Here is a 26,174-nt window from a genome sequence, read left to right as displayed (position 1 = left end):
TGACTCCCGAAACTGTTCGAAAACCAAGGCGCTGCTTCCAATTGGCTGCAGGAGCTTCCTGCACTCAAGCAGAAGCTGCATTGGGCGTTTGGCTCCTGAAAATGTTCGTAAACCGGAACACTTACTTACAGATTTGCAGCGTTCAGGAGCCAATTTGTTTGGCAACTAAGCCATTCAGGAACCAAGGTTTGATTGTAGTTTTAATGCTATTAATGTTTAGTTGCTTTTTAATGACTGGTTTTTTCCCTCCATGCTTTTTTAACAGTTCCTGTTTTTAACCTGTAAGATGTCTTGAGTCCCATATGGGGGGAAAGGTGGGGTATAAATAAATACATAATAATAATGATTAAAAACCAAGTTGTGTCATAAGGGTCTTCTGACAGTGGGTCGCGGGCCCTTCGCCCTGTACAGCCCACCCCCGGACGTTTTACGGTCTATGAGTGCTGCACCAACGACAAACAGTCCCCAGCTGCCGCCCTTCAGACTACTAGCTGGATCCTGCTTACTTCATTCACCACAGACGAGGATATTGTGAACTAAAAAGATGTTTATTGCGTACAAAGCTTGTGGTTGCTGATAAATAAAAGGTTGTTCAATAAGCTTATAACAGTTGTCCTATACCGGCCTAATACCTCTAAATATTACCGGCCTAATACCTCTAATAGTAAACTAAATATCAATAACAATGCGTTTCACAATCTCTTTATCCTCTCTGCTAACATCCACCTAAGACTCTAAACTCCCAGCTCTATCTCTTGACTCACACTGCTCAACTCCAACTGTAACTCCCCGCACTTAACTGCCTCACTGCCCACTGGGAGGGGTGTTTTATACCCAGGCTAAGCCCGCCCCTGAGGGTTCTAACTGTCAGAAAAAATTAACCCCTACCTGGCATTGGGCTAGTTCTCCACATACCTCCCTCCTTTTTAGGTTTGTATCAGAGGAGTTACTAGCCAAAGTATCCCTCTGATACAAACAACATTTTTAAACATTAACATAAACAATACATTTTATAACTCTTACCTATATTACCTATCTATAACATAAACAGTTACATCTTCAGTAAAAGTACATATGGTTGTGAACATTATATACATGCAATATTACATAGTACCAGTGACATGCAATATCGTTGTGGTGATGTCTTGTCTTCGGATCAGCCGTGGCTCCCTGGTTTTCGAGACAACGCATCAGCCACAATGTTCAGGGTTCCTTTTACTGATTTGATGGTGAAATCAAAGTCTTGCAAAATTAATGCCCACCTCATTAACTTGCTGTTGGTCTTCATGGATCGTAGCCAGATCAGCGGTGAGTGATCCGTACAAAGTTCAAATGTTCGTCCCCACAGATACGGCTTTAAACGTTGCAGAGCCCAGATGATGGCCAAACACTCTTTCTCGATCGTCGACAGATGTTTCTCCCGAGGCAACAACTTTTTGCTGAGGTAGACGACCGGATGTAGTTCGTCCTCAGCTCCCGGCTGGCATAACACAGCGCCAAGTCCATCATTAGACGCGTCAGTGTAGACCGTAAATGGCTTGCCAAAATCAGGTGTAGCTAGTATTGGTTGGGATATCAGTGCATTCTTCAGCTTGTCAAAAGCAGTTTGACAGGCTGCTGTCCACGTGATGGGGTCTGTTATTTTTTTCCCTGTCAGACTAGACAAAGGAGCAGCTATTTCACTAAATTTGGGGATGAATTTACGATAATACCCCACCAGTCCCAAGAATGCCCTCACTTTCTTCTTGGTTGTGGGTTTCGGCCAGGTCGCGATGGCTTCTACTTTTGCAGATAAGGGTTTAATCTGCCCATCCCCAATCATATGACCCAAATATTTGATAGAACTGCCCCCAATGTGACATTTTGCCGCCTTGATGGTTAGGCCTGCCTCTTGGATTCTTTGTAGCACTATTTTTAAGTGCCCTTTATGCTCCTCCCAAGTTTTACTAAATATGGCGATATCGTCAAGATACGCAATTGTAAAGTCATATAACCCATTTAAAACTTTATCCATGAGGCGTTGGAAAGTGGCTGGTGCGTTTTTTAGACCGAACGCCATGACTGTAAATTCATATAAACCGATAGGACTTCTGAAAGCGGTCTTTTCCCTATCTTTTGGGTGCATTGGAATCTGATAGTATCCTTTTGTTAAGTCCAAACTAGATATGTATTTACAGCTTCCAATTTTCTCGATTAAATTGTCGAGCCTAGGCATAGGATAGGCATCTGATTTTGTCACATGGTTAAGACGGCGAAAATCCAGACAAAATCTTATAGTTCCATCGGGCTTATCTAATAAAAGAACAGGGGCTGCCCATGCACTGCTCGAAGGAACAATAATGCCTGCTTTTAACATCTCCTGAACTTCCTCGGTTACAGTCTTTATATAATGGCCTGTAATCCTGTACGGAGCCAATGCAATGGGTTTGGCATCGCCCGTATCAATCTGATGCATTACCCCTTTAGCAATACCTGGTTTATTGCTGAACGTGGGTGCATAGTGTGTCAAAATTTGTTTTACATCTTCTTGTTGGGACTGCGTTAGTTGGGGGTCCAACTTAATGTCAGTTATTGGACAGGGTTTCTTCTCCCTTTCCCAACAAGGTATTGGCATGTCTTGGGGATCTTCTTTAATAGCAAATAATGACCACCCTTCTGCTTTATAATAAGGCTTTATCATGTTCACATGCACGACCCGCCTGCCTTCACCGTATTGAATTATATAGTTTACATCATTCATTTTTGAAATGATTTTAAAAGGACCTTCCCAGGTCAGTTGTAACTTATTCCCTTTTACTGGTCTGATTAATAAAATATCCTGTCCTGGCTCAAAAGATCTCACACGTGCCTTTTTGTCATACCAAACTTTCTGTTTGTGCTGAGCAACCTTGCAATGTTCTCCTGCCAGTTCTAGTGATCGTTTGAGAGTGTTTTGCAATTTAAATAGGTAATCAACTACATTCTCCGAATCTCCAACCGGCCGTCCTTCCCAATTAAATCTTAATAAATCTAGGGGACCCTTGACTTTTCTCCCAAACAATAATTCAAAGGGACTAAAACCCGTGCTTTCCTGGGGTATGGATCTATAAGCATATAATAAGGCTTGTATATTGTCATCCCAATCGTGAGGATGTTCCGTTACATATGCCCTCAGCATTCTTATCAGGCTTCCATTAAAACGTTCTGCCAAGCCGTTCGTCTGAGGGTGATAAGCGGTACTGGTGATATGTTTTATCCCACACCTCTCCCACAAACGCTGCATCAGTTTAGAGGTAAATGAGGCTCCAAGGTCTGTCACGATCTGTTCTGCAAACCCTAGCCGACACATATAACTTATTAGAGCTGAAGCCACTGTTTCAGTCTCTATGTTTCGTAATGGAATCGCTTCCGGATACCTAGTCGCAAAATCCACAATAGTCAATAAATAATGATGTCCCCTGCGACTGGCTTTTGGCAGTCGTCCAATAATATCTATTGCTAAGCGTTGGAAGGGTTGGGAAATTATAGGCAAGGGGCATAATTGTGCTTTCGTTTTATCTTGCCCATGTCCTTGTAATTGGCAAGTATGGCACGTTCGACAAAATAACTTTATTTGCTTGCCCATCCCAGGCCAAAAGAAATTTTGGGACACCCTTTGTTTGGTTCTGGTGATTCCCAAGTGACCTCCAAAGATACTGCCATGTGCATGTTGTATTATCTTGGTTCTGAATTCAGTAGGTACTATCAGTTGCCTGTGGATCTCATTACCCCCTCTATTAGGCTTTAAAAGAATCTCCCTGTATAGCAACCCATTGTTGACTATAAACCGCTCCGGGCTTTCAGGGGTTAATACTGTATTCACGGCTGTGGCTTGAAAATATTTCTGTAAATCTGTATCTAGTTTCTGCTTGGCTGCAAAACTAGCTGCTTGACTATTTGTAACTGGCATTATACTTGTATCTTGTGTCAGTTCAGCAATTGTATCAGGCCTTTCCTCCTGAGGTAACTCTCGCAGTTTTTGTGCCCTAGTTATTACAAATGCACTTTGTACATGGTCAAGTAGATCCCACCCGATTAACATTGGAGCTGGGATTTCTGGTGAAACTGCTACTTGCCATTTTCCAGACCATTGTTTATATGTCAGATTAACTAATGCGACTGGCAAGATTTCTGGCTGTTTTGATATTCCTTTTAAACTGATTGTTTTGCCTTTAATAAAGTCTTCTGGCTTTAACAAATCAGGATGTACAATACTAATCTGAGACCCTGTGTCTTTTAAGCCTTTATATGGTTTACCATTCACCCAAATTTCTTCTCCTGTTTTGTGTAATAGCATGTCATCTTGTTGAATTATATAGCACCTCACAACTTGGGCCACTGGTAACTCATCAGCCTCTGACTGGGCCTCGGTTGTCGTGGCAACCATGTTGGCAGTTGGCTCTGTCTCCACAGTTTGGACACAATATGTCTGCTTCTGAGGGATAGTATTTGCACTCCTAGTTCTGATTTCAGTTCTACAGTCCAGTTGTCTATGGCCTTTTTTCCCACATTGCCAACAGATTAATTCAGGCCTTTTACCCTCACTATATTTATTTACTTTTCCCTCAGTCCCCCCCGTTGTCATAGGCGTGTTATGGGGAACATTTGCATTGGCGGGAAAAAATTTCTTGGCAGTTTCTGTGGTAAACTTTGTGGGCTGTTGCATTCTCTTAAACTTATTTGTTTCCCACTGTTTGTCCTTATATTTTGGGGCATCATAAGCGTGTTCTCGGATTTCATTTATTTCATCTGCCAGATTAGCAGCTTCCAGGATGGTTTTAGGGCGTCTTTCTTTAATTAAATACTTCAAATGACTATTAATCGTGTCATAAAATTGTTCCAATGCGATCACCTCTTTTATTTTTGCCACAGAATCGGCACCCTCCTGTTCTAGCCACTTGTTTAAATAATTTGTAGTTTTAGCTCCTAGTTGAGCAAATGTTTCCTCACGCACTTTTTTTATTGTTCTAAACTTTTGTCTCAGTTGCTCTGCAGTAATTCCGAATCTAACATAAACCAACTGTTTAAATGCTTCAAAATCTTTAGATTGATCAGATGGCATTTGAGAATATATCTCTGTTAATGTTCCACTAATACGCGCTCTCAGTATTTGCATTTTCTCCTCATCTTTTACTTCAAAATCTTCGCAAGCCCTCTCAAAAGAAATGATAAACGCTTCAGGATCGTCTTTATCTTTGAAGTCAGGGAATCTTTTTAAATCCACCCTGCTAGGATTTTGTGTGGAACTATTGTTGTTGTTTCTATTTTCTACAGCTGATAATTCAAGTCTTTTCATTTCTAGTAAATATTCTCTTTCTTCCCGTTCTCTTTCTCTCTCAATAGTTAAGGTCATTTCTTTCTCTTTCAGTGCTATTGCCTCTCTTTCTCTCTCTCTCTCTCTTTCAGCTTGTAATTTTAATTCTAATTCCTTCAGTTTATATTCTTGTTCTAGTTTCCATTTCTCAAATTCCTCTGAGGCTTTAAAACTAGTCCCCTCAGCAGGATTTTTGTTAACTGTTTCAGTACTGGTTTCCTCAATCTGGGAAACCCCATTTTCTTCTTCAGAGCTTTCTACTTGTGAGTCCCTAAGAGCTGTTTTAGTCTTTCTAGGTGGCATTTTCTATTTATTTGGTGGTATTATTTCTGTACTTAAATCAAGGATGTTTCAGTTAAACTATTTCTCCAGGCTTAGTTTCCACAGTTTAGGTCCAAAGTCACGCCTAAAGTTACCTCAGTGCACTTTGTCCAGCGTACTTTTCCGACCTCTCACTATAAACCTTTCTGCCTGAAATAGTTTCAAACGCAAAGTATCTTTGTAACTCTCTCACAATCTCACAGTCTTAGGCGCTATCACACCACACCCTAGGGCCAGGTAATTCCTCTCTGAATTCCCCTTCTCCCTTTCCAGGTGTATGCGATCCCCTTCCTGACTAGATTGTAGAGTCTCACTGAAGGTTGCTTAAATCCTCTTTAAGCCTCACACTTCACACAATGCGTCACCCTTAAATCTTTCTTGTACCTTGGCACTTCTTGCCAACACTTTAGATCTTTGATCTCAATGTGACCACCACTTTATGACAATCTTTCGTCCCGACGCTGCCACCACTTTAATGTCGCGGGCCCTTCGCCCTGTACAGCCCACCCCCGGACGTTTTACGGTCTATGAGTGCTGCACCAACGACAAACAGTCCCCAGCTGCCGCCCTTCAGACTACTAGCTGGATCCTGCTTACTTCATTCACCACAGACGAGGATATTGTGAACTAAAAAGATGTTTATTGCGTACAAAGCTTGTGGTTGCTGATAAATAAAAGGTTGTTCAATAAGCTTATAACAGTTGTCCTATACCGGCCTAATACCTCTAAATATTACCGGCCTAATACCTCTAATAGTAAACTAAATATCAATAACAATGCGTTTCACAATCTCTTTATCCTCTCTGCTAACATCCACCTAAGACTCTAAACTCCCAGCTCTATCTCTTGACTCACACTGCTCAACTCCAACTGTAACTCCCCGCACTTAACTGCCTCACTGCCCACTGGGAGGGGTGTTTTATACCCAGGCTAAGCCCGCCCCTGAGGGTTCTAACTGTCAGAAAAAATTAACCCCTACCTGGCATTGGGCTAGTTCTCCACAGCCCAGAGGTGGCATCTGCACCCAGATTGTTCCACGCTTACTGAATTTGCTCTGTGTCTAGGCTTAATGGCATACAGGACTGTTTCATTACCTTTACATCTGTTCAGCAGCTGATGTAGTTTAGTCCCTCTTGTTCTCTGCAACAGGGTGGCATGATGTATCTTTTCTCTGCATTAGACAGAATAGGTGGGTTTGCTGGGGAAATTGTGGCAAGTTGGTGCCTCTGACATTGTACAGCCATGGGCAAAATTACCTTGTGAGACCACTTCCTGATCTGGTGTGCTGCTGTTCCCCTGAGATCTTATATTTGTACTGGCAAACAACTTAAGCTTTTGCCTTTTTTCTCCTTTCTCCTTTCTCCTTTTTTCTTTTTGTTTTGTTCCTCCCCTGCCTCCGCCCCCCCCCTCCCACATTTCTACAGCAGCAAAGGAGGGAGAAGGAATTAAGGAAACAGCAAGAGAGGGAGCAGCGACGGCATTATGAGGAGCAAATGCGCCGAGAAGAGGAGAGGAGGCGTGCCGAGCATGAGCAGGTAACCCGCATCTCCTCCAGGATGAATCTGCTTTTTATGGATGAACCTACTGATTTCCAAGGTTGGAACCCAGTTTTGTCCCTGTGCGTTCACTCAGTGTCAAGCTGCTGTTACTTGCAGTTCCCTGGCACGTGTGTTGTCATCGAGCACATGCTTCTGAGCATCATTGCATTTTTAGGTGCACACTTAAAACACCATGCCTGGATACTCCTACGAATCTAATGTTGTTTTTGATATGGTTCAAATAAAGGTGTAAATGATGGATTTGCCATTTGAGTGCTTCACCTCCAGTGCCAATCTTACTTGAGTGAACCCTTGCAGGTGCTTTATTAAAAAAAATTACCTGCAGCTACACAGTCTGCTGGGATCTGTACATGTGATGGCTTGTTCAGACATCCGTTTCCAACGTCTTCACTTTCACTTCCAGCTGGCATTTCAGAGTCACGGCTGATTCAAAATAAGCATTAAAGTGGCTTAGTGACTCTGCCCTTGGAAATTTAAGAAACCGTGTTTCATTCATTACACTTGTGTGCTCTGTTGCTTTCGCTGCCAAACTCTCAGTCACTTGTTCTATGTTGATTCCTGTCCATTATGTGACTCAACCGCTCACTAACTAATGCAATAAAGCTGGTTATCTTCTTCTCACCACCACTTACTCTCTGCAACAACAACAAAAAAAGGGTTGGTGATTTGTCTCTGGATGCTTTCTAGCTTTCAATGGGGAATATGTTTAGAATTGACTCAGGTATCTATAATGGACTCTTCAGTTTATCATTACCGGAACGTGCTGCAGTGAGCCTCAGGCTCACACACTCTCCTCTTCCAGCATGACCACAGAGGAGAGAACGGCAGATTTTGCTTTCATGTTTGATTAACTACTGTTTAGTGTTACACCCTGAACTAAACTGGTTAATCTTAACTATGGTTTGTTTGAAACGAGCCACCTTCACAACCCATGATTTACGGCTGGCTTCTTTCAAACAAAACACAGTTAAGATGTACCACAGTTAATTTGGATGAAATGGCAAGCTTATTCCAAAATGGAGGCAGAAGGTGTCAAACTCCTTGTGGTCCTGATAGATAGTGGGGAGTGTGCCAGGTGTGGAACCTCTTTCCTGATACAGACATCACTGCAGCTTACCTGCAGCTGGTGTTGGGCAGGGTGGTAGCAAAGTTAGGGATGTACAGATGTACTAACGGCAGTGAAAGATGGGCTCCATCAGTGCATTCACACAACTCTGACCTCACTGCTACTCTGTCCTGCCCAAGTGCTGCCCTTTGGAGGGCAGCACCATGGCTCTTTCCCACCACACCAACTGCTGCTGGTGTGTGCCAGCCCAGGAATTGCTCCAGCTCTTGCTCATCAAGATAAACCATGGTCTATCATGATCTGTGAGTACAGTCTATTAGTAAACAGGCAAGGTGGTCTGCATCCTGCCTTTTTTGTCCAATGTCAGAATTTAGGGTGAGTTGCAACATTTAGAATGAGTTAATGTAAGATTTTTTGAATGTTATGATGTTAAGACTTTGTTTGTATTTGTTTTACTGTGTGTTGTAGAACACCTTATGCTCTTTGGAAAATAATAATATTTATTTATTTAAACATATTAAGTAAACAAAATAAAGAGGGAATTTTTTAATATTGAAACTGATGATAATAATATTAAATCTCGGCTTTCAACTTCATTTTCAAAAAATGAATTATGTTTTCAGCCCATCTGGCATGAAGACGGGGTTGAAGTGCCTGATAAACAAAATTTCAAGACCAGAGGCTGTATGTGCTCTTTAAGGAAAAATCTTACAGCCATCATTTTCTTACCCCCAACACCATGATGATGAGCAGCACCCAGATAAACCGCACAAAATGAAAAGTTGCACCTTTATAGACATATTTCAGCTTTTCTTGGTGCAGGAATTGGGTACTTGAATCAAGCTTGGAGGTAGCCGAGTCAGCTAACCTGTGACCCTCCAGATGTTGCTGAACTGCACGTCGCATCAGTCGCAGCCATGGGATGATGGGAGTATTGGTTCAGCATCAGCTGGTGGTCCTTGTGCCACCCCTGCTTTTTAAAAATAGCAAGTCTGAGTAGAATGCTTGTTCTCAAATTGGTTGAACAACATCTGATCAGATTTATTTAAGAGCTTTTCACCAGTGGTGGTTGCATTTCTGTTCAGTTTTATCAGATGATTTATCCCTACATCTCTTTACAGAATTTGGGTAACTGTGGCACAGAATTTGCTTTCCTTGTTTTATGCATAACATACAGGCAGCCCTTTGTGGTATCTCAGCAGCAGTTTTTCCCAAAGTTGTATGGTGTTCATCCAAATGCTTTACATCACAATAACACTGCATTCCCTTTGGTTCCTCTCCTTAATGTTTCTGCGGTTCTTTCTTCAAATTTCAACATGTGGCCACTTCTTTCTCTTTGAAATTACGGTGCTTTCTTTTTCTCTCCTTTTTTTTCTGCTCCCTGCTGCGCACCCAGGAATACATCAGGCGACAGTTAGAGGAAGAACAGAGGCAGTTAGAGATCCTGCAGCAGCAATTACTGCAGGAGCAAGCTCTACTTCTGGTAATGGGGAGTCAGGATCCCTGTCGCATCCTTTGCCCAGCCCTTTCTGTGTATTGTGAGACTGCATGTTATTAGCCAAATGTGTACCCGGGCCTTCAGACTTATAGGGTTGCCATCTCTTTCGAAGACTTGCCTTTCTGCTGTACATTATAAATTTGAGTACCTTAATTTGTTCAAGCATTGGCATTTGTAATCTTTATTAAATTCACGACACACTCAAATGTTTTGGGGAGCATGCAGTAATGGGATGGCTGGCTGGTAGTCCGAGGGTTGGCTCTAGCCCAGGAAGCAGTTTTATCTGGCCCTATCTAGTTTGAGTCAGGGTGCATTGTTAAAAAGAGATAAATATCCTAAGCCCTAACTAGATGTTACTTCAGAGCTTCATGCTTAGCTCTATTGGTGTATTTTAATTCTTCTTAAAAGCAGCTGCTAGGGCAGGAACAATTTGGACCAGAAGCATGACATTGGGAGAGGTTATCCCCTTCCCTTCTCCATGCCATGGCTGCAATCCAAATCCACTCCAGGCTGCTGGTAACTATAGAAGAGAAACAGGCTACTAGCATCTCTGGGGGAGTTAATTTAGATTGAGTGCACCCACAGCACGGAGGGAAAGGAATTTCCCCCCTTTATATTTGCACCAACATACAGGACTGTTTAATTTTTTATAGTACCGGTAAGTCACTTGCTATCTAGAGCTGGCCAGATTAAGGATTTAACATATATAGTCTGAAATGAGGATTAAGCACATGTAGTCTGAAATGCAGTATTCCTGCTACTGCTTCTAGGACACCCTTGTTCATAGGAAAGCACCTGTCTTCTCCCTGAGTTGCAGCCTGTGAGAGCAGTATTGAAGGGCAGGTGGACTACCAGTGACCAGGCTTGAAGTTACAAAACCCAAAGGCCCAGAATCGAAGTAGCTCTTGATTAAAACAACAACAATTTTAGGTGGCAGTCCTAAAAGTCTAGGCCAATGTGTGGAGAGTCTCGTTCAAGAAATATTTTGCCAACTCTTACCCAGGTTCTCTCCCATCACCTGGCAAGAGAATTCTCCAACTCTCTGCTGTGCTAAGGATTGTGTGCTGCAATGGTTTCTTCCTTGAATGCAAGCACTGCCACGCTCTGAATGTTTTCGTTGCCTTTCTGCCAATAACTGGAGCAGCCATTGCTGTGCACGTCTTTTTCTCTGCTCTATCCGCTTCTAGAACATCCTTCATTTTCATGGAAGGAACAGGCCTCTGCTGTGTTTATTGCAAAGCTATTAATTGAAAGCTACTGGCACTGTGTGCTGGAATACAGTCTAACTGAAACGTACTTGCTCCCTGTAATCTCTTCTTGGTTTTATAGGATTCGACGGCATATTTCAGTTGCAGGCTGCTTAGCTTTACCTTCCTGACTGAAACATTTTTGCACTGCCTTTTCATGCTGTTTACAGTTTTGACATGGTTTATTTGCTGAATTTCCTGCATACACTTGTACTCTCCCCACCCTGCCACTTAAGCTAAATTTATATCTTGTCTTTATTTTGGATGTGAATTGTTATTCTTTTCATTTTTCTTTAAAAAAAACAGTTATTATATTTATCAGTGCTGTTGGAGAGGTCTTGCCTTGTTTCCCTCTTCCCAATAGATCCATTAATTTATACAACTGGACAGCGTATACTAGACTTCCCCAAGCTAGAGCTCTCCAGATGCATTGGTCCACAGCTCCAATCATCTCAAACCATAGGCCATTTAGCAGGGACAGATGGGAGTTTGAGTTCAACATCTGCAGGGCAATAGTTTGGGAAAGGTTGGCATATGCAAATCCTTCATTGCATAAATAATGTTTCCCTCCATCAGTTTCATAACCATAGGAGGGGCAGAACTTCCAGGCTGTAAAATTACAAATTGGACCACTAACTGAACAAAGCAGCAAGTTTAAAATAAACTATTTAGAAAGAAATAAGCTGCCTCAGTAACGGGTTTTCCAGACTTTTCCCTGGGCATGCAATGTGGTCAAGCTAATTTTCAGATAGCCCGGTGGTACCATCCACATACCAAATATGCATGATTTAGGAGGCATGCTTAGACTACAAGCTTAAACCACTTCCCCCACTTGTTTCAGACTGTCACAATTTCCCAACAAAATGTGATGGTTTTGTGAGTATACCCCTACTTCCCCCAAAGTTGTCACATTTGATGGAGCCTGAAAAGAGATGGTGTGGACCAGAGTTCCTGCTGTCTCAAGGTTACATGATTGTCTAGTGTCAAGAGTCAGAGGAATTATTAAGAACATAGCTTCAGAAGCAGTGATGAGTAAGTAGTTCAATACATTGGTGACAGGGTAAAGAGCACAAAGAATAGAATAGAATAGAATAGAATAGAATAGAATAGAAAAGAATAGAATAGAATAGAATAGAATAGAATAGATCCCCTTTTAATCAGCGATATGCTTTACAATGGACACCACCCAGACAATAACACAAGTAAAAAGTAAAAAGAGAAACCTGCTTCAACATCTGCAAGACTCAGGGTCCATTTGGTCTCGTAGGGTTACTACATCCTTGCTATTTGGGCTTATATATCTGTGTTTGCCTTTTGTTATTTCCCTCAACACCATATTGGCTGTGTACCTTTCAAGCTGTCGTGCTGCTTCTAAATACTTGTTTGGCTTACATGTCTTGGTAGGAATATAAGCGCAAGCAATTAGAAGAGCAACGGCAGGCAGAGAGGCTACAGCGGCAGTTGCAACAGGAGCGGGATTACCTGGTCTCCCTGCAACAACAGCAGCAACAACAGCAGAGGCAGGACCAGAGACCAGCAGAGAAGAAGCCCCTTTACCATTACAAGGAAGGGCTAAATGCCAGTGAGAAGCCAGCGTGGGCAAAGGAGGTAGGAATGGCCGTGTTTTCTGTTTTGCACATTTCCCTGGGGTAGGAAGAAAAAAATCAGCGGAGCCAAATACATTTACAGTGTTTTGCAAATATTTTCAGTGCTGCCAAAAAAAACCTTTCCCCCTTTTAAAGCTGATTATTCAAAACTGCTACTTCACCTGCATTGCACTCACTTGCCCTCTGATGTCATCACAGACCCAAATCTGATTGGCCACATAGTGTTATGTGATCGCATGATTCCTGATTCATCCATATGACTAAACCAGGGAGCAAGAAGTATCAGCAGTGAGGAGAAATGAAAGGAGAATATTTGCACTATAGTTTCAAGTAAATATCTGCCCTATTGAAATTGCTGGTTTTTACTTGAAAATTAAAACTGGACAATGTTTGGTGTAGCTGTAGTAGAAATACTATATAATAAATACTGTAAAAAAAATGCAAAAATGCCTACGTTAGACAGTTGCATATTCACCATGAAGTAAAGTCCTAGTTGTGGAGATTTGCTTGGAATCTGTTCTACTTTACTATCGTTACTCAAGAGTGCTTAGATAAAAGCCTTGTTATATACAGCTTGAAGGGGCTTTAGTACATAAGTCTAGTGTTCATGAATGGAGCCCACAGAAGACTCACTGACATCACCTTATGGTAGAAAAAATGACTCCGCTAAGTGGATTTGAGATTCTCATGTCAGATGAATGAGGCCTAAGGCTTGTGCTATAATGCATTGTGTGAGGAGCGAAACTGTGCAGCAACCCTCATGAACACCTCTCTGAATGCCACCGTTGTGCAAATCCATTTCTCAGATGAAGTAGTCCGGAGGGTCCTTTTGGCCAATCTATGGCCTAACTTCGATATTAATGGTGACCAGCGTCAGTTCTCTGATGAAGTTAATTCGGGATGAGTTTGCCATCAGCCTCTCATTTTGTTTTAAGTACCATAGATAGTGCACAGTTGCTTCCATCTTCTACCCACAGCATTCCAAATATTCCCCAGGCACCCCCTCAAATTATCTATAGATACCATAGAAAAATAAAATGGATCTTAGCCTTGAGTGGGGAGGGGGGAGAAAAAAGAAGGTGTGTGTGTGTGTGTGTGTGTGTGTGTGTGTGTGTGTGTGTGTGTGTCTGTGCGTGTACTGGGCATCCAATTTGCCTGTCCAACACCATTGTCTATAGGTGCCCACAGTGTCATCCTGGCTGATCCCTCACAGGTGGTCACTCTGGAGTATCAGTACTGTACTGTAGGTATTGTGTTTTGAGACCCACCCCAAAAGGTACTTACTGGGGGGGGGGGGGGTTCTGCTGTAATGCACAGGAACTGAACCTAGATCAGTGGCTTTCAAACTTTGTATGTTAGGGAGCCCTTTCCACATACATTCACGTTCTGAGAAACATTTCCACATCTGCCGCAAAAACCTCAGCACATTGCAGTAATCTCTTAGATACGTTCTAAGGTGCATGCTCAGTTCATGTGAGGATATTGTCCATGTCTGATGGATCTCAACCACTGCCTGACATGAACAGAGAGAGGGTGCTGTTGAACGCACTCTGTGGCAGGATGTTGCTGGATAATTCAAGTCAATGTTGGGCAAACAGTCTTTCTAGGAAGCTGCTCTCTGTTACTGACCTTCATGTTGAAGAACTCAGGATCCCCCAGAACACAGTTTGAAAACCACCGGCCTAGACCATGTTAGGAAGCTGCCTTCTGGCCTAGCATATCAGCAGCTCTTTCATCATGCTATGGATGCCATCCATTTTTATTTATTGCCTGATTGGCCACAGTTCTGTATGAAAGTCTTTTTCTGCACGTCGTGCTTCATGAGCTGGTTCATCTTCTCCTTTGACCCTGTTGCATGTAATTTGCCTTGACGGCTGCTTATTTGTTAACTTGCTAAGGCGAGAGGCGGGGGGGGGGGGGGCTTGAAAAAAGAGGACAAAGCTCTGAACACCGGCCCCAGTTTGTTTTTGTGGCTTATTACTGATAATGCCTGCTGATGGGTCAAGGTCAGGAACAGCCTGTTCTTATCTCTGCTGTAACTGTGCCAGATGCTGAATAAGAAATTAGCATCCCCCACACAACACAGTTGCCCTGAAAGAAGGTGTTGCCTGTTCAAAAGAGGATCTCGGATGTTCTGTTTTATGATATAGAATTTAGATTCCTGAAAATAACCACTAGCATTTTCATTTCTTCTCTGAAAAGCAGATTTCTTGCCCTTGTGGCTGTGGGAATGTTTGCTAAATGGGACTAGGAGTGGGGAGCTTTGTTCACAGATGGAAACACCTGCATTGCATAGTTTTGTATGCAATGGGAGCAACTTCCTCATGGAAGTAACCCTGATCTATCAGCTGCATTTTGATAGCCCTACAGGTGTAATGGAGGAGTGTTGAGGGAAAGAGAGTCAAAATCCAAATGACTTTTTTGTCATTTCTAATGGTGGTGGTGGGGTGTTTCTCTTTCTCCTCTGTCAGTCAAGGAGCAATGAAATTGACTAGACCAAGTGACAACAGCTTCTATGCTAGTCAATTTCATACCTAGAGGAAGGGAAGAGAAGGAGGAGGGTTCCTGAAAATCCTGAGCAGGAAGCAGGGCATACTGTTGAAATAAATGATTTTTTAAATGAAAGTACTTGTGAAATGCTTGCAGCATTTTTGCACCCACATGGCCCTCATAGCAGCTGACAGTAGTCAGACAGATAACTGTAAAAGGTATAAAAAGAGCAACCACAATGACTGAAATGTTGGAGCAATTTCTTATGGGGGGTGGGAATATCTCAGCAGTAGCCAACACGGATTACATGTTCTATCATCCCTGACTACTGGCCTCGCTGCCTGGGGCTAATGAGAGTTGGAGTCCAACAAAATCCAGAGGGCACTATGTTAGCTACTTTGGAGTATTGGGGGCTTTATAGTTTAGGGGGGAAAGGTGACTAAGCAGGGTATGATGGAGCTTTATACAATTATGAATGCTTAGAGGGATTGGATAGGAAGGCTGCTTTCACTCTCTCTTAACACTGGAGTTTGGCATCATGCAGTGGAATTGATTGGGCAGACAAAAGAAAATACTTAACTAACTTGGCAGGCTCACTGCTGCATGAGACAGTTGTGATGACCATTGGCATAGCTAGCTTTTTAAATGGGATTAGAGCAATTTATGGAAGACAGGTCCATAATAGCTAAATGCCACTTCCATGTTCAGGGTGAAGGTCCCACTGAATGCTGGTCACTAGGTGGAGGGGGCCAATGGGAAAGGGCTGGTGCCTTCATGCTCTCCTTGAGAAGTTCCCAAAAGCATTTGACTGACCACTGTTAGAAATGGGATGCTGAACAAGACGGCCCCTTGATGTGTTCCATTCAGGTAGTTATAATGCATTCTCTGCAAAATCAGCCTTGCTGAAGAATACTGGGCATGTGCTGAGTGACCTTCTCTCACCTGTGAGTTAGAGCAACTAGCTTCCATGCAACCCTGGGTTGGAGCTGAACTTTCCAAGCAGGCTGGAGCCCTGGTACTTCCTTTGTTAGAAGCTAATCATGGTGAAGGACATTTGCCAATTATATACTTTTGCGTGATTAACCAAAAATGTGTATTTTAATAGTTTGATTTCTGTAATCCTGCTTTCCCAGGTACATCAGCGAGCTTTTAATAACCCACCAGTTATTCCAGCTAAACAGAACCACAGTTTCCTGCCCCAACAGCTGGTGACTTATGTTACTGACAAAGGTGTTGCTCCACAATCCAACTCTAAGCCTTTTTTAAATATTGTTAAACCTCGTGGTAGACAAAACCAACAAGCACTAGACCCTCACAGAAAGGACTTTCCAGACTCTGCTAAGCAAACACTCTGGGTGCCTGTTATTAGGATCTCCATGCCAAGTCCACAAGAAGAGCTAAAGAATAGACCCATCTTTATAAACTCTGAAACCAGTCTTGGTTTTCATGAGCAGTTGGGAAAAAATGGCATAAAATCCCCCAAAGGGTCTCGGTCGCATGGGTGCAGTCCTGAGAGGCAAATGAGATTGGAGGGCAAGTGTGTGTCTTCTCCCCACCTTCAAGAAGGAGGTAAGCCACCACTGCCTCCCTATAAAATCAAAATGAATTTCCAAGAACACAATGTGGACAAGGAGAGGAAGCAACTTCATTCTCATCTACACCCAAGTGTCATTACCTCTTCGAGGAGTGTTCCATCATTATGCAGTATCTCGGCAACGCATGATAACCTAGATCTGAGTGCTTCTAGTCCAGCATGCCTCTTGAGAAGGATGATGATACAAGCTGATGATGAGAAGAAGAAGCATCATGCATCTTTGGAGAGCCTCTTAGCACATCACCAGCTTCCCAGTGGGGTCCATCATGTGCAGATGCAGAGGAAAAGAATAGGGCGAAGCATGGAAGAGCTTCTTGCTCCCTCTCTGGATCTTTGCCCACAAACTTCTCATCTGAATGTGCCCAACTTGACATCTTTGTCTTCTAACTCTCACTCAGCATCTTTAAATTCCCTTTCATTTTCTTCCAACTCGGATCTGATTCAGTCTTCTAAATCTTGCCAGGGTAATTCTTCTTCTGGCATCCCTTTGCAGATGCCTCTGGGTTTATTTTCTAATTCCTCCTGTTGGTCTTCCAAACTTCCTTCTCAAGTATCTCATGCGAAGCGGACTCTGGGTGTGCATGTTCATAACTACATATCTCTGTCTTCGAGCACACCTGACTTGAGATATGCTAGGCAGCGTCACTAAAATGAGCCAGTGAGTGATTTCTCTCACCACTGCCTATAAGCTATTGCCATTCTATAAGCTGGGTGCTGTGGTGGAAGCAAATTCTATTGAGCCAGGGAACTGGGTGATGCTTTGCTTTTTTATACAACTTCTGGTGACTTCCTGGGCCTCATATGTCTTTGAAATTATTTTGCGAAACCAACAGCTGCAAAGTCAAGTCAATTAATGGGTTAGGTAAATCAATTAAAAACATTTTGTTTGATTAAAAAACCCCTCCCTTTGAATACCAGTAGCTTATTTTTTTAAAAAAATACTTTTAATACATATACTGACAAAAAACATGAAGGCCAGTTTAATTGGCTGAAACTTGTTCTTGATAGGCTCGTTTCCTTGCTACTCAGAATTTAGCTGTTGGAAATAAATAGAATTAGGTATCCAGGCCATAAATGAGTCTAGTAGAAATAAGGCATACCAGAAGTTGCCTGATCAGACAATATGTCCATTTATCCCAGTATTATCTTTTCTAGCTGGCAGCAGCCCGCCATGATCTCTGGTACAGATCTTCCCCATTACCTGCTTGCTGATTCGCTTCGAGGTGCCAGGAACTGAACCTGGACATTTCTACCTTTGAAACATTTGCCCTATGCTATGGCTTCTTCCCAAACTGTTTAAAGGCCACAAATTACGTGGCAATGCCTTAATCATGTGCATTTATTACAAGCCACTAGGAGATCTTCCATATTTATTGAGGGGAATACTAACCTTTCCTTTTCTATAACTGCAATAGAGTAAGTGGTGTATTTCTAATAATCTCAAGAACTTATTTCCAAAAATAAATTCACCTTTGGCATCCTGCCACCACCCCTACTGTCTGTATGCTCTTATATATCTTTTCTGTGAACTGCCCTGAGACCTCCGGGTATAGGGCGCTATATAAATTCAATTAATAATAATAATATATTTCAATTTTTCTGTATGCTATTATACCTCAGTATAACTACCTTATGATTTTATGCTATGATTTTAGGTGATAGTTTCAATCCAGTTTTTCACATATAAACCGACATATTTTTTCCTATTTGCTTTTTTAACCTAGTAATTCCCCCCCTTGGAACAGTGGAGAAACACACACACACAGCCCTTCTCTCTCTCCCTCTCTCTCTCCGCCCCCCCTCTCTAATCCTCAGCTGTAGTTAATGTAAAACCAAGGTTTTAAAACTGCCAACAAACCATGGCTTATGAGTTTGGTTTGTTCTGGTTTGTAAACTGCACTTAAGGTGAACAATCAAATAAACCATGGCTTAGTGTTACATGCACAATATTTTTTTTAAAAGAGTTTTGAGTTTCAAAAGTAGTTTGCTATGCAGTTTGTCCAGCAATACACCAAACCACTTCTGGATATTCAGAACTTCTTGTAGGGTTCTTTTGACCTTGGCCTTGATCAGGATCCAAAGGATCCCTTGCTTATTTTTGCTCACTTAGTTTAAGTACAATGTCTTTAAAAAAAAGTTTAATTATAATAGTTGAAAATAGTGATGGGTGCTCACTTGAAAATCAGTGACCATTCCTTTCGAATGCTGAAAAACCTCTGAGGGACTTTTCAAGCATTTGAGAGAACTCCCTCCTCCAAGGGGGAAATGCTTCATCTTCCCAGCCAAGGTAGCAGATGGCTGAAGTTTCCAAAAATGAGAGAGGCACAGTGCATCTCTCTCACTATCCAAAGCTAATTGCTACCTCATGATCTGGGTGTTTGTGGCTGGTTGCGATATCAGGTGTCACGGAAGAAGGTCCAGCATCCACAACGCCCCTTTTGGAGTGATGGCATGTGATGCAGAGGACATAATGTTGCAGGAAACAATGGTTAAGTAGTGGGGATTGCTTAATATTACTTGCGTGCTCAAATTGTGATGAAATACCGATTGAGAAGAAGAATCAAATATGTTTTAAAATTACTTTTAAAATGTGATTGCCTTTTACACTTTATAACTTTTTATTGTGATTGTGAAATGGTTTCCACCACTTCGTGAGAGTGGTGGACTTGAGGAGCCTCTTCCTGTATCACCACTGCACCTGAGACTGATTAGAGCATAAATAAAGGCTAAACTCATCTTACTGCAAAGTGTGCTTTGTTCAGCTGTTTGCCTAAGAGTTATTTTTATAAACTTGGAAAACTTTGAAAAGCATATAAGCTGCTGGGGCAGGGGTAGTAATCTTTTAATACGGTAAACGGCGTTTCCGTGCGCTTTGGCTTCTGTCACAGTATTCTGTTGCACCAGAAGCGGTTTAATCATGCTGGCCACATGACCCAGAAAGCTGTCTGTGGACAAACACTGGCTCCCTCGGCCTGAAGCGAGATGAGCGTCACACCCCATAGTCACCTTTTACTGGACTTAACCGCCATGGGTTCCTTTACCTTTTTACCTTTACCTGTTTACTCTTAATACCACCTGATCTTAAATCCATTTACATGGAAATAACTCCCATTGATTTCAGTTACTTCTAAGTGCGTGTATTCAGGACCATATAAAACTATCAGGGAAGCATTCCATTGATGGAATCTGAACTTTAGACTTGAAGCCACATCAATAACTTTCTTGTGAAACAGATCTACTAAGCAGAAGACTCGGGTGTCTCTTCACTTGTCAGGTTATGGAAATACCATCGGTTAAAATAGTTGAAGGGTAATACAAGTGCATCTCATACTCCACTTTTTGGATTATTTGCATTGGCTCCTTAGTCTGCTGCACATCCTACACATCCCTTCAGGAGACAGGTTTTAGTCTGGTCATCTTTGGTCTATCTAGACTTGAATGTAGGCATGTTTCCTGAAATTCCTTGGAGATCTATTGAAATAATGCTGTCACCTGCTATACGTCATCCCGATATTTATGCAGATGCATCTTTGTTCTGAAAACATACCGTTTCTTATTCTGTCTCCCAACTTGCCTCATTTCCATGTGCTGCTGCCCAGTAGCCTTAAGATGCTGACAGTCTAACCCAGGCATAGGCAACCTTCGGCTCTCCAGATGTTTTGGACTACATTTCCCATCATCCATGACCACTGGTCCTGTTAGCTAGGGATCATGGGAGTTGTAGGCCAAAACATCTGGAGAGCCAAAGGTTGCCTATGCCTGGTCTAACCCTAAGATAGTCATAGCTGATTTACAATGCAGTACTGTATCTTTTTTGGATTGCCAAACGCTGTAGGTGACAATTCTTATCCGCAGATGCCCTTGTTAAACCTTTTGAGGGAATAACTACTCCATACCTAGCTTCTTAACATTAAGCTGCTCTTCTTGAAAGCCACAACTGATTCAGTTATGTAGACTGCTCTTCCAAATCAAGCTCATTTCACAACAGAATGGTCATGAGCATTCAATGATGACATCCAAAGCAAAGGTTATTTTAATCCTGTTGTCCTGTGGTAGTTTGCTGACAAAGATGATGTGCCCCCCATGTGGAGTTATTGGAGCCTGTCCCAGAATGCACTCTACATTTACTCTGGGAGCAGAGAACAAACCGGAAGTTCCCAAATATTTTGGCAACTCTATCGACTACTTCATGGTCATTCGGAGGACGGCAAGCAAGAAGCATCGTAAAGAACAGAACTACAGAGGGCCAAATAAAATATTTACCCGGGCATTTATTGCTTTGTAAAACCACTAAAATTATGCCCTGATGTAATATATTGTCCTGGTAGTTTGTACATAAAATGTGTGAAAGTGCTTTTTATCATTGGATAATTTAATTCTCCCTGCTGGGTCAATGAGAGGCAACCAGTATCAAAGACTGCAGGCTGCATTTGGCGAGGGGGGTGCACACATCACGGTAGTGTCTTAGCCTTCTGTGGAGGGGGGAAGGCCTTTCAGAGGAGACAGTGGGAGATCTTTTTATTCCTTGGCAAATTACCTTCAGACTTTTTTTCATCACAACTCTGATTTGGGACACTCTGAAACAAGCAACCAATCCCTTTCTGATCAGCTTGTCAGTCCCTTCTTTTAACTGCCGCTCCAGGTTTTGTGTTGTGTGAGAGGATTTTTTGTAAGAGAATCTTCACCGTTCAGGTGCCCCCCCCCTATTTTTTTTAGAAGTCGTTTCAGTATCTTGGAGGCAGCCAAGAATCAACAGGACTCTGCTCAGAAACTATTCTCTCTCTCGAATGTAGTCAGGTTGTTTAAATATAGCCAAATAACAGTCATTCCACCTAAAGTATATCTAGTGTTTGTTTTTGCTATTTTGAGAATCTCTTTGTAGCACAACTGTAATAAGAAAACTGAAGAAGCTTGGTAAGCATCCGCTTGGTGATGGTGTAAATTTGCATATAAAGATACCAGCCTTCTTGAAATTAAACACTTGGTGTGATTGTTTGCATTTGACTCAGATCTGGAATTATATTTTGTCTGAAATGATTCACTTTCTTGATGTTTCTATGTCAACATAATATCTTTTAATCAAGTTTCATCACTTGATTTCGCAGACAAGCACATTGCCTTCTCTTGCTGCCATATTGTGTCACTTTTTGAAATCTGACTTAAAGCATTTGTTTTGTCATTTGTGGTATCAAAAGAGGTAAGGCTGCTCTCGGAATGCAGATTGTGGTCAGTGGGTTCTATCGCCTCTAAGCCAGCATTTCCCAAACAGAATCCCACTTATTTTCTGACATAAAACTGAAGTCTTACTTTTATGGTGTAAGAACTCCCTGTCCTCTGGAGAGCCTACCACCTTGTGCTTCTGTGTGAGTCTCTGTTCAGGACATGCCTCCTCTGAGGTCAAATCATTCTGCTGCATCTTTACATGTGGGGAAAGGCCCGGAGCTCATTTTGCATGCAGAAGGTTCCAGAGTCAATCCCTGGTATTTCCAGGTAGGCAAAGACTCACTCCTGAAATACTGAAGAGCCTCGGCCTATCACTGTATACAATACTGAGCCAGATGGACCAATGGTTTGACTTGGTATAAGGCAGCTTCCGGTGTTCCTACCCTAGCAGACATTATTTGGCCTGCATGAGCAGTTATTGGAACCTTTCACCAGAAGTTCCCAGATACCTTAATTGAAGCAATTGTCTGATCAGCCAGAGCAGCAATTCATACAGAGATTCATTAGGCACCCTCCTTTTGCAAGCAGGTACTTCAGGCTCATAAAAGCTTGTGTCTTTTAATTCTGTTTCTCTTGGCCCACCAGCAGTTTTCTAGTACACCCTGGCACACAGTTTGGGAATTTTGGCTCTTAAGCTTTCATATGCCAACGTTACCTTCTGGCTATGCACTCTTACCGCTGCCCTTGCCTTTCCGAAACCAAAAGCAGAGGTCATATCTGTGACCTGTAAGTTGTCTGTTGGTTTCATTATGCTGCCTATGCTGTACCCTCTTCTGTACAGTCTTTGGAATCGCCAAAACCAAAGAGGTCATTCCCTGGGAGGAGCCTGGTATTCTCGTGCCTTTGCATGCCCTCCTTATCAACAACCTGCTCCTGTTTCTGTGGGGCTTGCTCATTTTGCTATGGCCAGAGCGACACTAGGAGATTTTTTGAACACTACGGTTCAAATTTTGCAAATGACCGCAATCTGTGATCACTGCTATTGTAATATGGCATAAAAATGCATTTTCTTGCCTCTGATTTATAATCTCCTGGAGCTGTAGAAATGTCAGCAGTCTGCTTGGGCAGGGTTTGATGGGCTGCTTTCTGGAGGCAAGTTGGAATCTGTATGAAGCCTGTACAGCCATTTTTTTTAAGAATATGTGAGTAGAATGTAAATTGGTATCGCAACATTCCATATATATATATATATCCCCAAAGTCAATTTGGATCAAAACTGCATTCATTTTGGAGTAATTTGATGAAAACTGATCCCATTCATTGTAGGCTCTGGGGAACCTGCATGCTGCAGCTATTACCTTTCATTGTGTTCATTGTGAAATGAAAAAAAAAGGACTTTCATATTTGGAAAAGCACAAATGTACGTGAGACATGTTTTTGTGGTAAGCAAAAAGAAGATTGAGGTGAAATGAATAGGGTGCCTGTTTTCAAACATCTAAAAATAATTTTCATAAAGAAAAATGAAAACAGTTGTTTACTAGGACAACTGATGCCTGGGGAAATAACTTTGAAGTAAGAGCAATTATGCTATTTCTATTAAAAATACTTTGCTTGATTGCATATGTGAGATATGATACCATTGCTTGATAAACTTGAAGTAGGAACTTCACATTTCATTAGGCAAAATTTATGGTTTGTTGATAATTTGTAAGCCTTGATTGTGATGTCCAAGTAATGAGCTGCAAGCCATTCATTAATTATACACCAAAATCCATGTTTACAAATTGTTAAATAAAGTACACAGTATTCTTCATACACCTTCCCTTCCCATCACACCCACACACCCACAATCTTTACACATTTTCTCATAGTTGTTAGATGTCTATTCTTTCAACTTTTTAGTGGGAGATTGGTTTCTTTTTACTGCCTTGTGTCACAGTACAGAGTGCGATGTTGTTTGTCATAAAGAAGCATATTTTAAATTGTAATGGTATACAAGGTGTCGGTTGTCTGTTTTAAAGGAATAATTCCGCACTGATCAGTCGCGATGCCTGGCTTTTGTTTTATACTCAGTTGACTTCTTTTACCATGAGTGAGATGCACTGTGCAAGAATGAGTATGACACTGAACATTAGTCATGGGGGGCAACAGCACAGTAGATCTGTTGCATGCCCAGGCTCTGTACTCCCCCACCTGACTGACTGATGGAGCCTACCTCGTCCATCAGGCCCACTGCCTAGGTAGGAGGCCCTGTCTCTAGGCCTGCCTTCCATTGGCATCTTTCCCACATCCATCTAATCTCTCATCTAATCTGTTCTTGTACATTATCATTCTTTCATTTCACATGTCTTCCTTTTTCTCTCCTCCAGCTGATTTCTATTTTGTTCAATGGCTTGAGTTTTTGTTTTCGAATTTTGCTTAGCTCTCCCTGCTGATTCCCACCCAGTGCTACCCATTTGAAAACTACCCTTTTCTCAATTCAGTGGGTTCTTTGAATGCAGCAGGTAGATCTAGACATCTGCAAATACCACTTCACTGTCTGCCCACTGAGTGGAATGTATTAGCTGAACAAAGCATGTTGTAGCATGTTCTTTTTACTGATATGAAAGTCCTCTGCAATAGCATAGAATCTGTGTTCAAACATTAATTGTTGGGGTATTGCTGATGTTTTGGAATGGCTGGTTGGAAATTTGAGCTAAAGAAATGGCTGTACAGGCTCTAGGTATATTATAGGCTGTGCATTCAGGTAACTTGAGATCACAACTCCTTTCCCCCCTTGCTTCAGGTGGAGGAACGTTCCAGGCTCAACCGGCAGAGTTCTCCAGCAATGCCTCACAAGGTGGCCAACAGGATATCAGATCCAAACCTGCCTCCTCGATCAGAGTCCTTTAGCATTAGTGGGGTGCAGCCTGCTCGGACGCCGCCCATGCTCAGACCAGTGGATCCACAGGTACAGTGACTCAGTGGAGTCTCATTTTCTTCTTCTGGTCATACGAAAATAAAATATGACACATGGTCCTCATTCAAGGTAATGTCCTGCCTAAATGTGTTTCATCTGCCAAATATGTGTTTCATGCAGTCATATTCAATATGCTGACTGATGGCAACACTATGATGGCAGTATCACTGCTTTAGTTCAGTTTATTTGGGCAGGCTGAACTAATCTTGTAAATGCAGAGACATGTTCCAGTCAACACATCCTGTTTCAGCCGCACTTTTGAAAATACTTCCTTGGACATCGTGAGATGCAATACTAGCATGCATGCATGTAGTTTAGAATGCCCAAATTATTTTGAGGGCCAACACACATGCAAAAGTGCTGCCTCCCAGGGAGCAGATCACAGCTGTTTTCCTCCTACCTGGTCCTTTCAGCCCAGTGCAGCATGGCAGCTAAGCCAGTGTTAGGCTTGGTATGTCATGCAAATTTGGGATCATGGTCAAGTGCTCTCCTCCTTAACCACGTTCTGAAGCAAGAACAAACCAGCAGGGGCGTTCCTAGCCCCTTGGCTGCCCGGGGCGGGAAGCCAAGAGGCACGGGGGCGGGGCATCGCTGCGTGTGCGCACGGCGACGCCCCGCCCCCGGGGTATGCCGGGCGGGGGCTTGGGGGCCTCGGCGGGCTGCAAAGAGCCCCGAAGCCACTGCCGTAGCACAAAGGGGTGCCAGGCTGCGGCTTCGGGGCTCTTTGCAGCCCACCGAGGCTCCGGAAGCAGCGGCCCGGCATCCCCGGGGGTGGGGCATCGCTGCGTGTGCGTCATGACGCACACACGCGCGGCAACGCCCCGCCCCCGGGGTATGCCGGGCGGGGGCTTGGGGGCCTCGGCGGGCTGCAAAGAGCCCTGAAGCCGCTGCCGTAGCGCAAAGGGGTGCCAGGCTGCGGCTTCGGGGCTCTTTGCAGCCCACCGAGGCTCCGGAAGCAGCGGCCCGGCATCCCCGGGGGTGGGGCATCGCTGCGTGTGCGTCATGACGCACGCACGCGCGGCAACGCCCCGCCCCCGGGGTATGCCGGGCGGGGGCTTGGGGGCCTCGGCGGGCTGCAAAGAGCCCTGAAGCCGCTGCCGTAGCGCAAAGGGGTGCCAGGCTGCGGCTTCGGGGCTCTTTGCAGCCCACCGAGGCTCCGGAAGCAGCGGCCCGGCATCCCCGGGGGTGGGGCATCGCTGCGTGTGCGTCATGACGCACGCACGCGCGGCAACGCCCCGCCCCCGGGGTATGCCGGGCGGGGGCTTGGGGGCCTCGGCGGGCTGCAAAGAGCCCTGAAGCCGCTGCCGTAGCGCAAAGGGGTGCCAGGCTGCAGCTTCA

At 43.2% G+C, this 26,174-nt stretch overlaps 1 protein-coding gene and 1 non-coding gene across 9 annotated transcripts in view; one reads left to right on the top strand and one right to left on the bottom strand.

Annotated features, from left to right (window-relative positions):
- The window catches only part of TNIK (TRAF2 and NCK interacting kinase), a 272,940-nt gene that overhangs the window by 201,212 nt on the left and 45,554 nt on the right, over positions 1-26,174 (top strand). For 4 of the 8 annotated variants that reach the window (XR_004426687.1, XM_033150661.1, XM_033150656.1 and 1 more), the window contains exons 13-16: positions 7,078-7,188; positions 9,675-9,761; positions 12,428-12,631; positions 24,663-24,827. Coding sequence is in view for 7 of the 8 variants with exons in the window: in XM_033150661.1 (XP_033006552.1) it covers positions 7,078-7,188; positions 9,675-9,761; positions 12,428-12,631; positions 24,663-24,827 (567 nt within the window). In the remaining variant the exon portion in view is untranslated. The remainder of the gene's footprint in view (positions 1-7,077; positions 7,189-9,674; positions 9,762-12,427; positions 12,632-24,662; positions 24,828-26,174) is intronic. The other 4 variants (XM_033150659.1, XM_033150658.1, XM_033150657.1 and 1 more) reach the window with 3 other exon arrangements.
- On the bottom strand, positions 18,002-18,123 carry LOC117047662. The gene has a single exon (XR_004426728.1). It is a non-coding gene; the product is annotated as a U6atac minor spliceosomal RNA (small nuclear RNA).

The sequence above is a fragment of the Lacerta agilis genome, chromosome 5, assembly GCF_009819535.1.
Source record: "Lacerta agilis isolate rLacAgi1 chromosome 5, rLacAgi1.pri, whole genome shotgun sequence".
Lineage (NCBI taxonomy): Eukaryota > Metazoa > Chordata > Lepidosauria > Squamata > Lacertidae > Lacerta > Lacerta agilis.
Note: the sequence above shows the minus strand (reverse complement) of the source record. Positions and strands in the feature narration are given on the sequence as shown.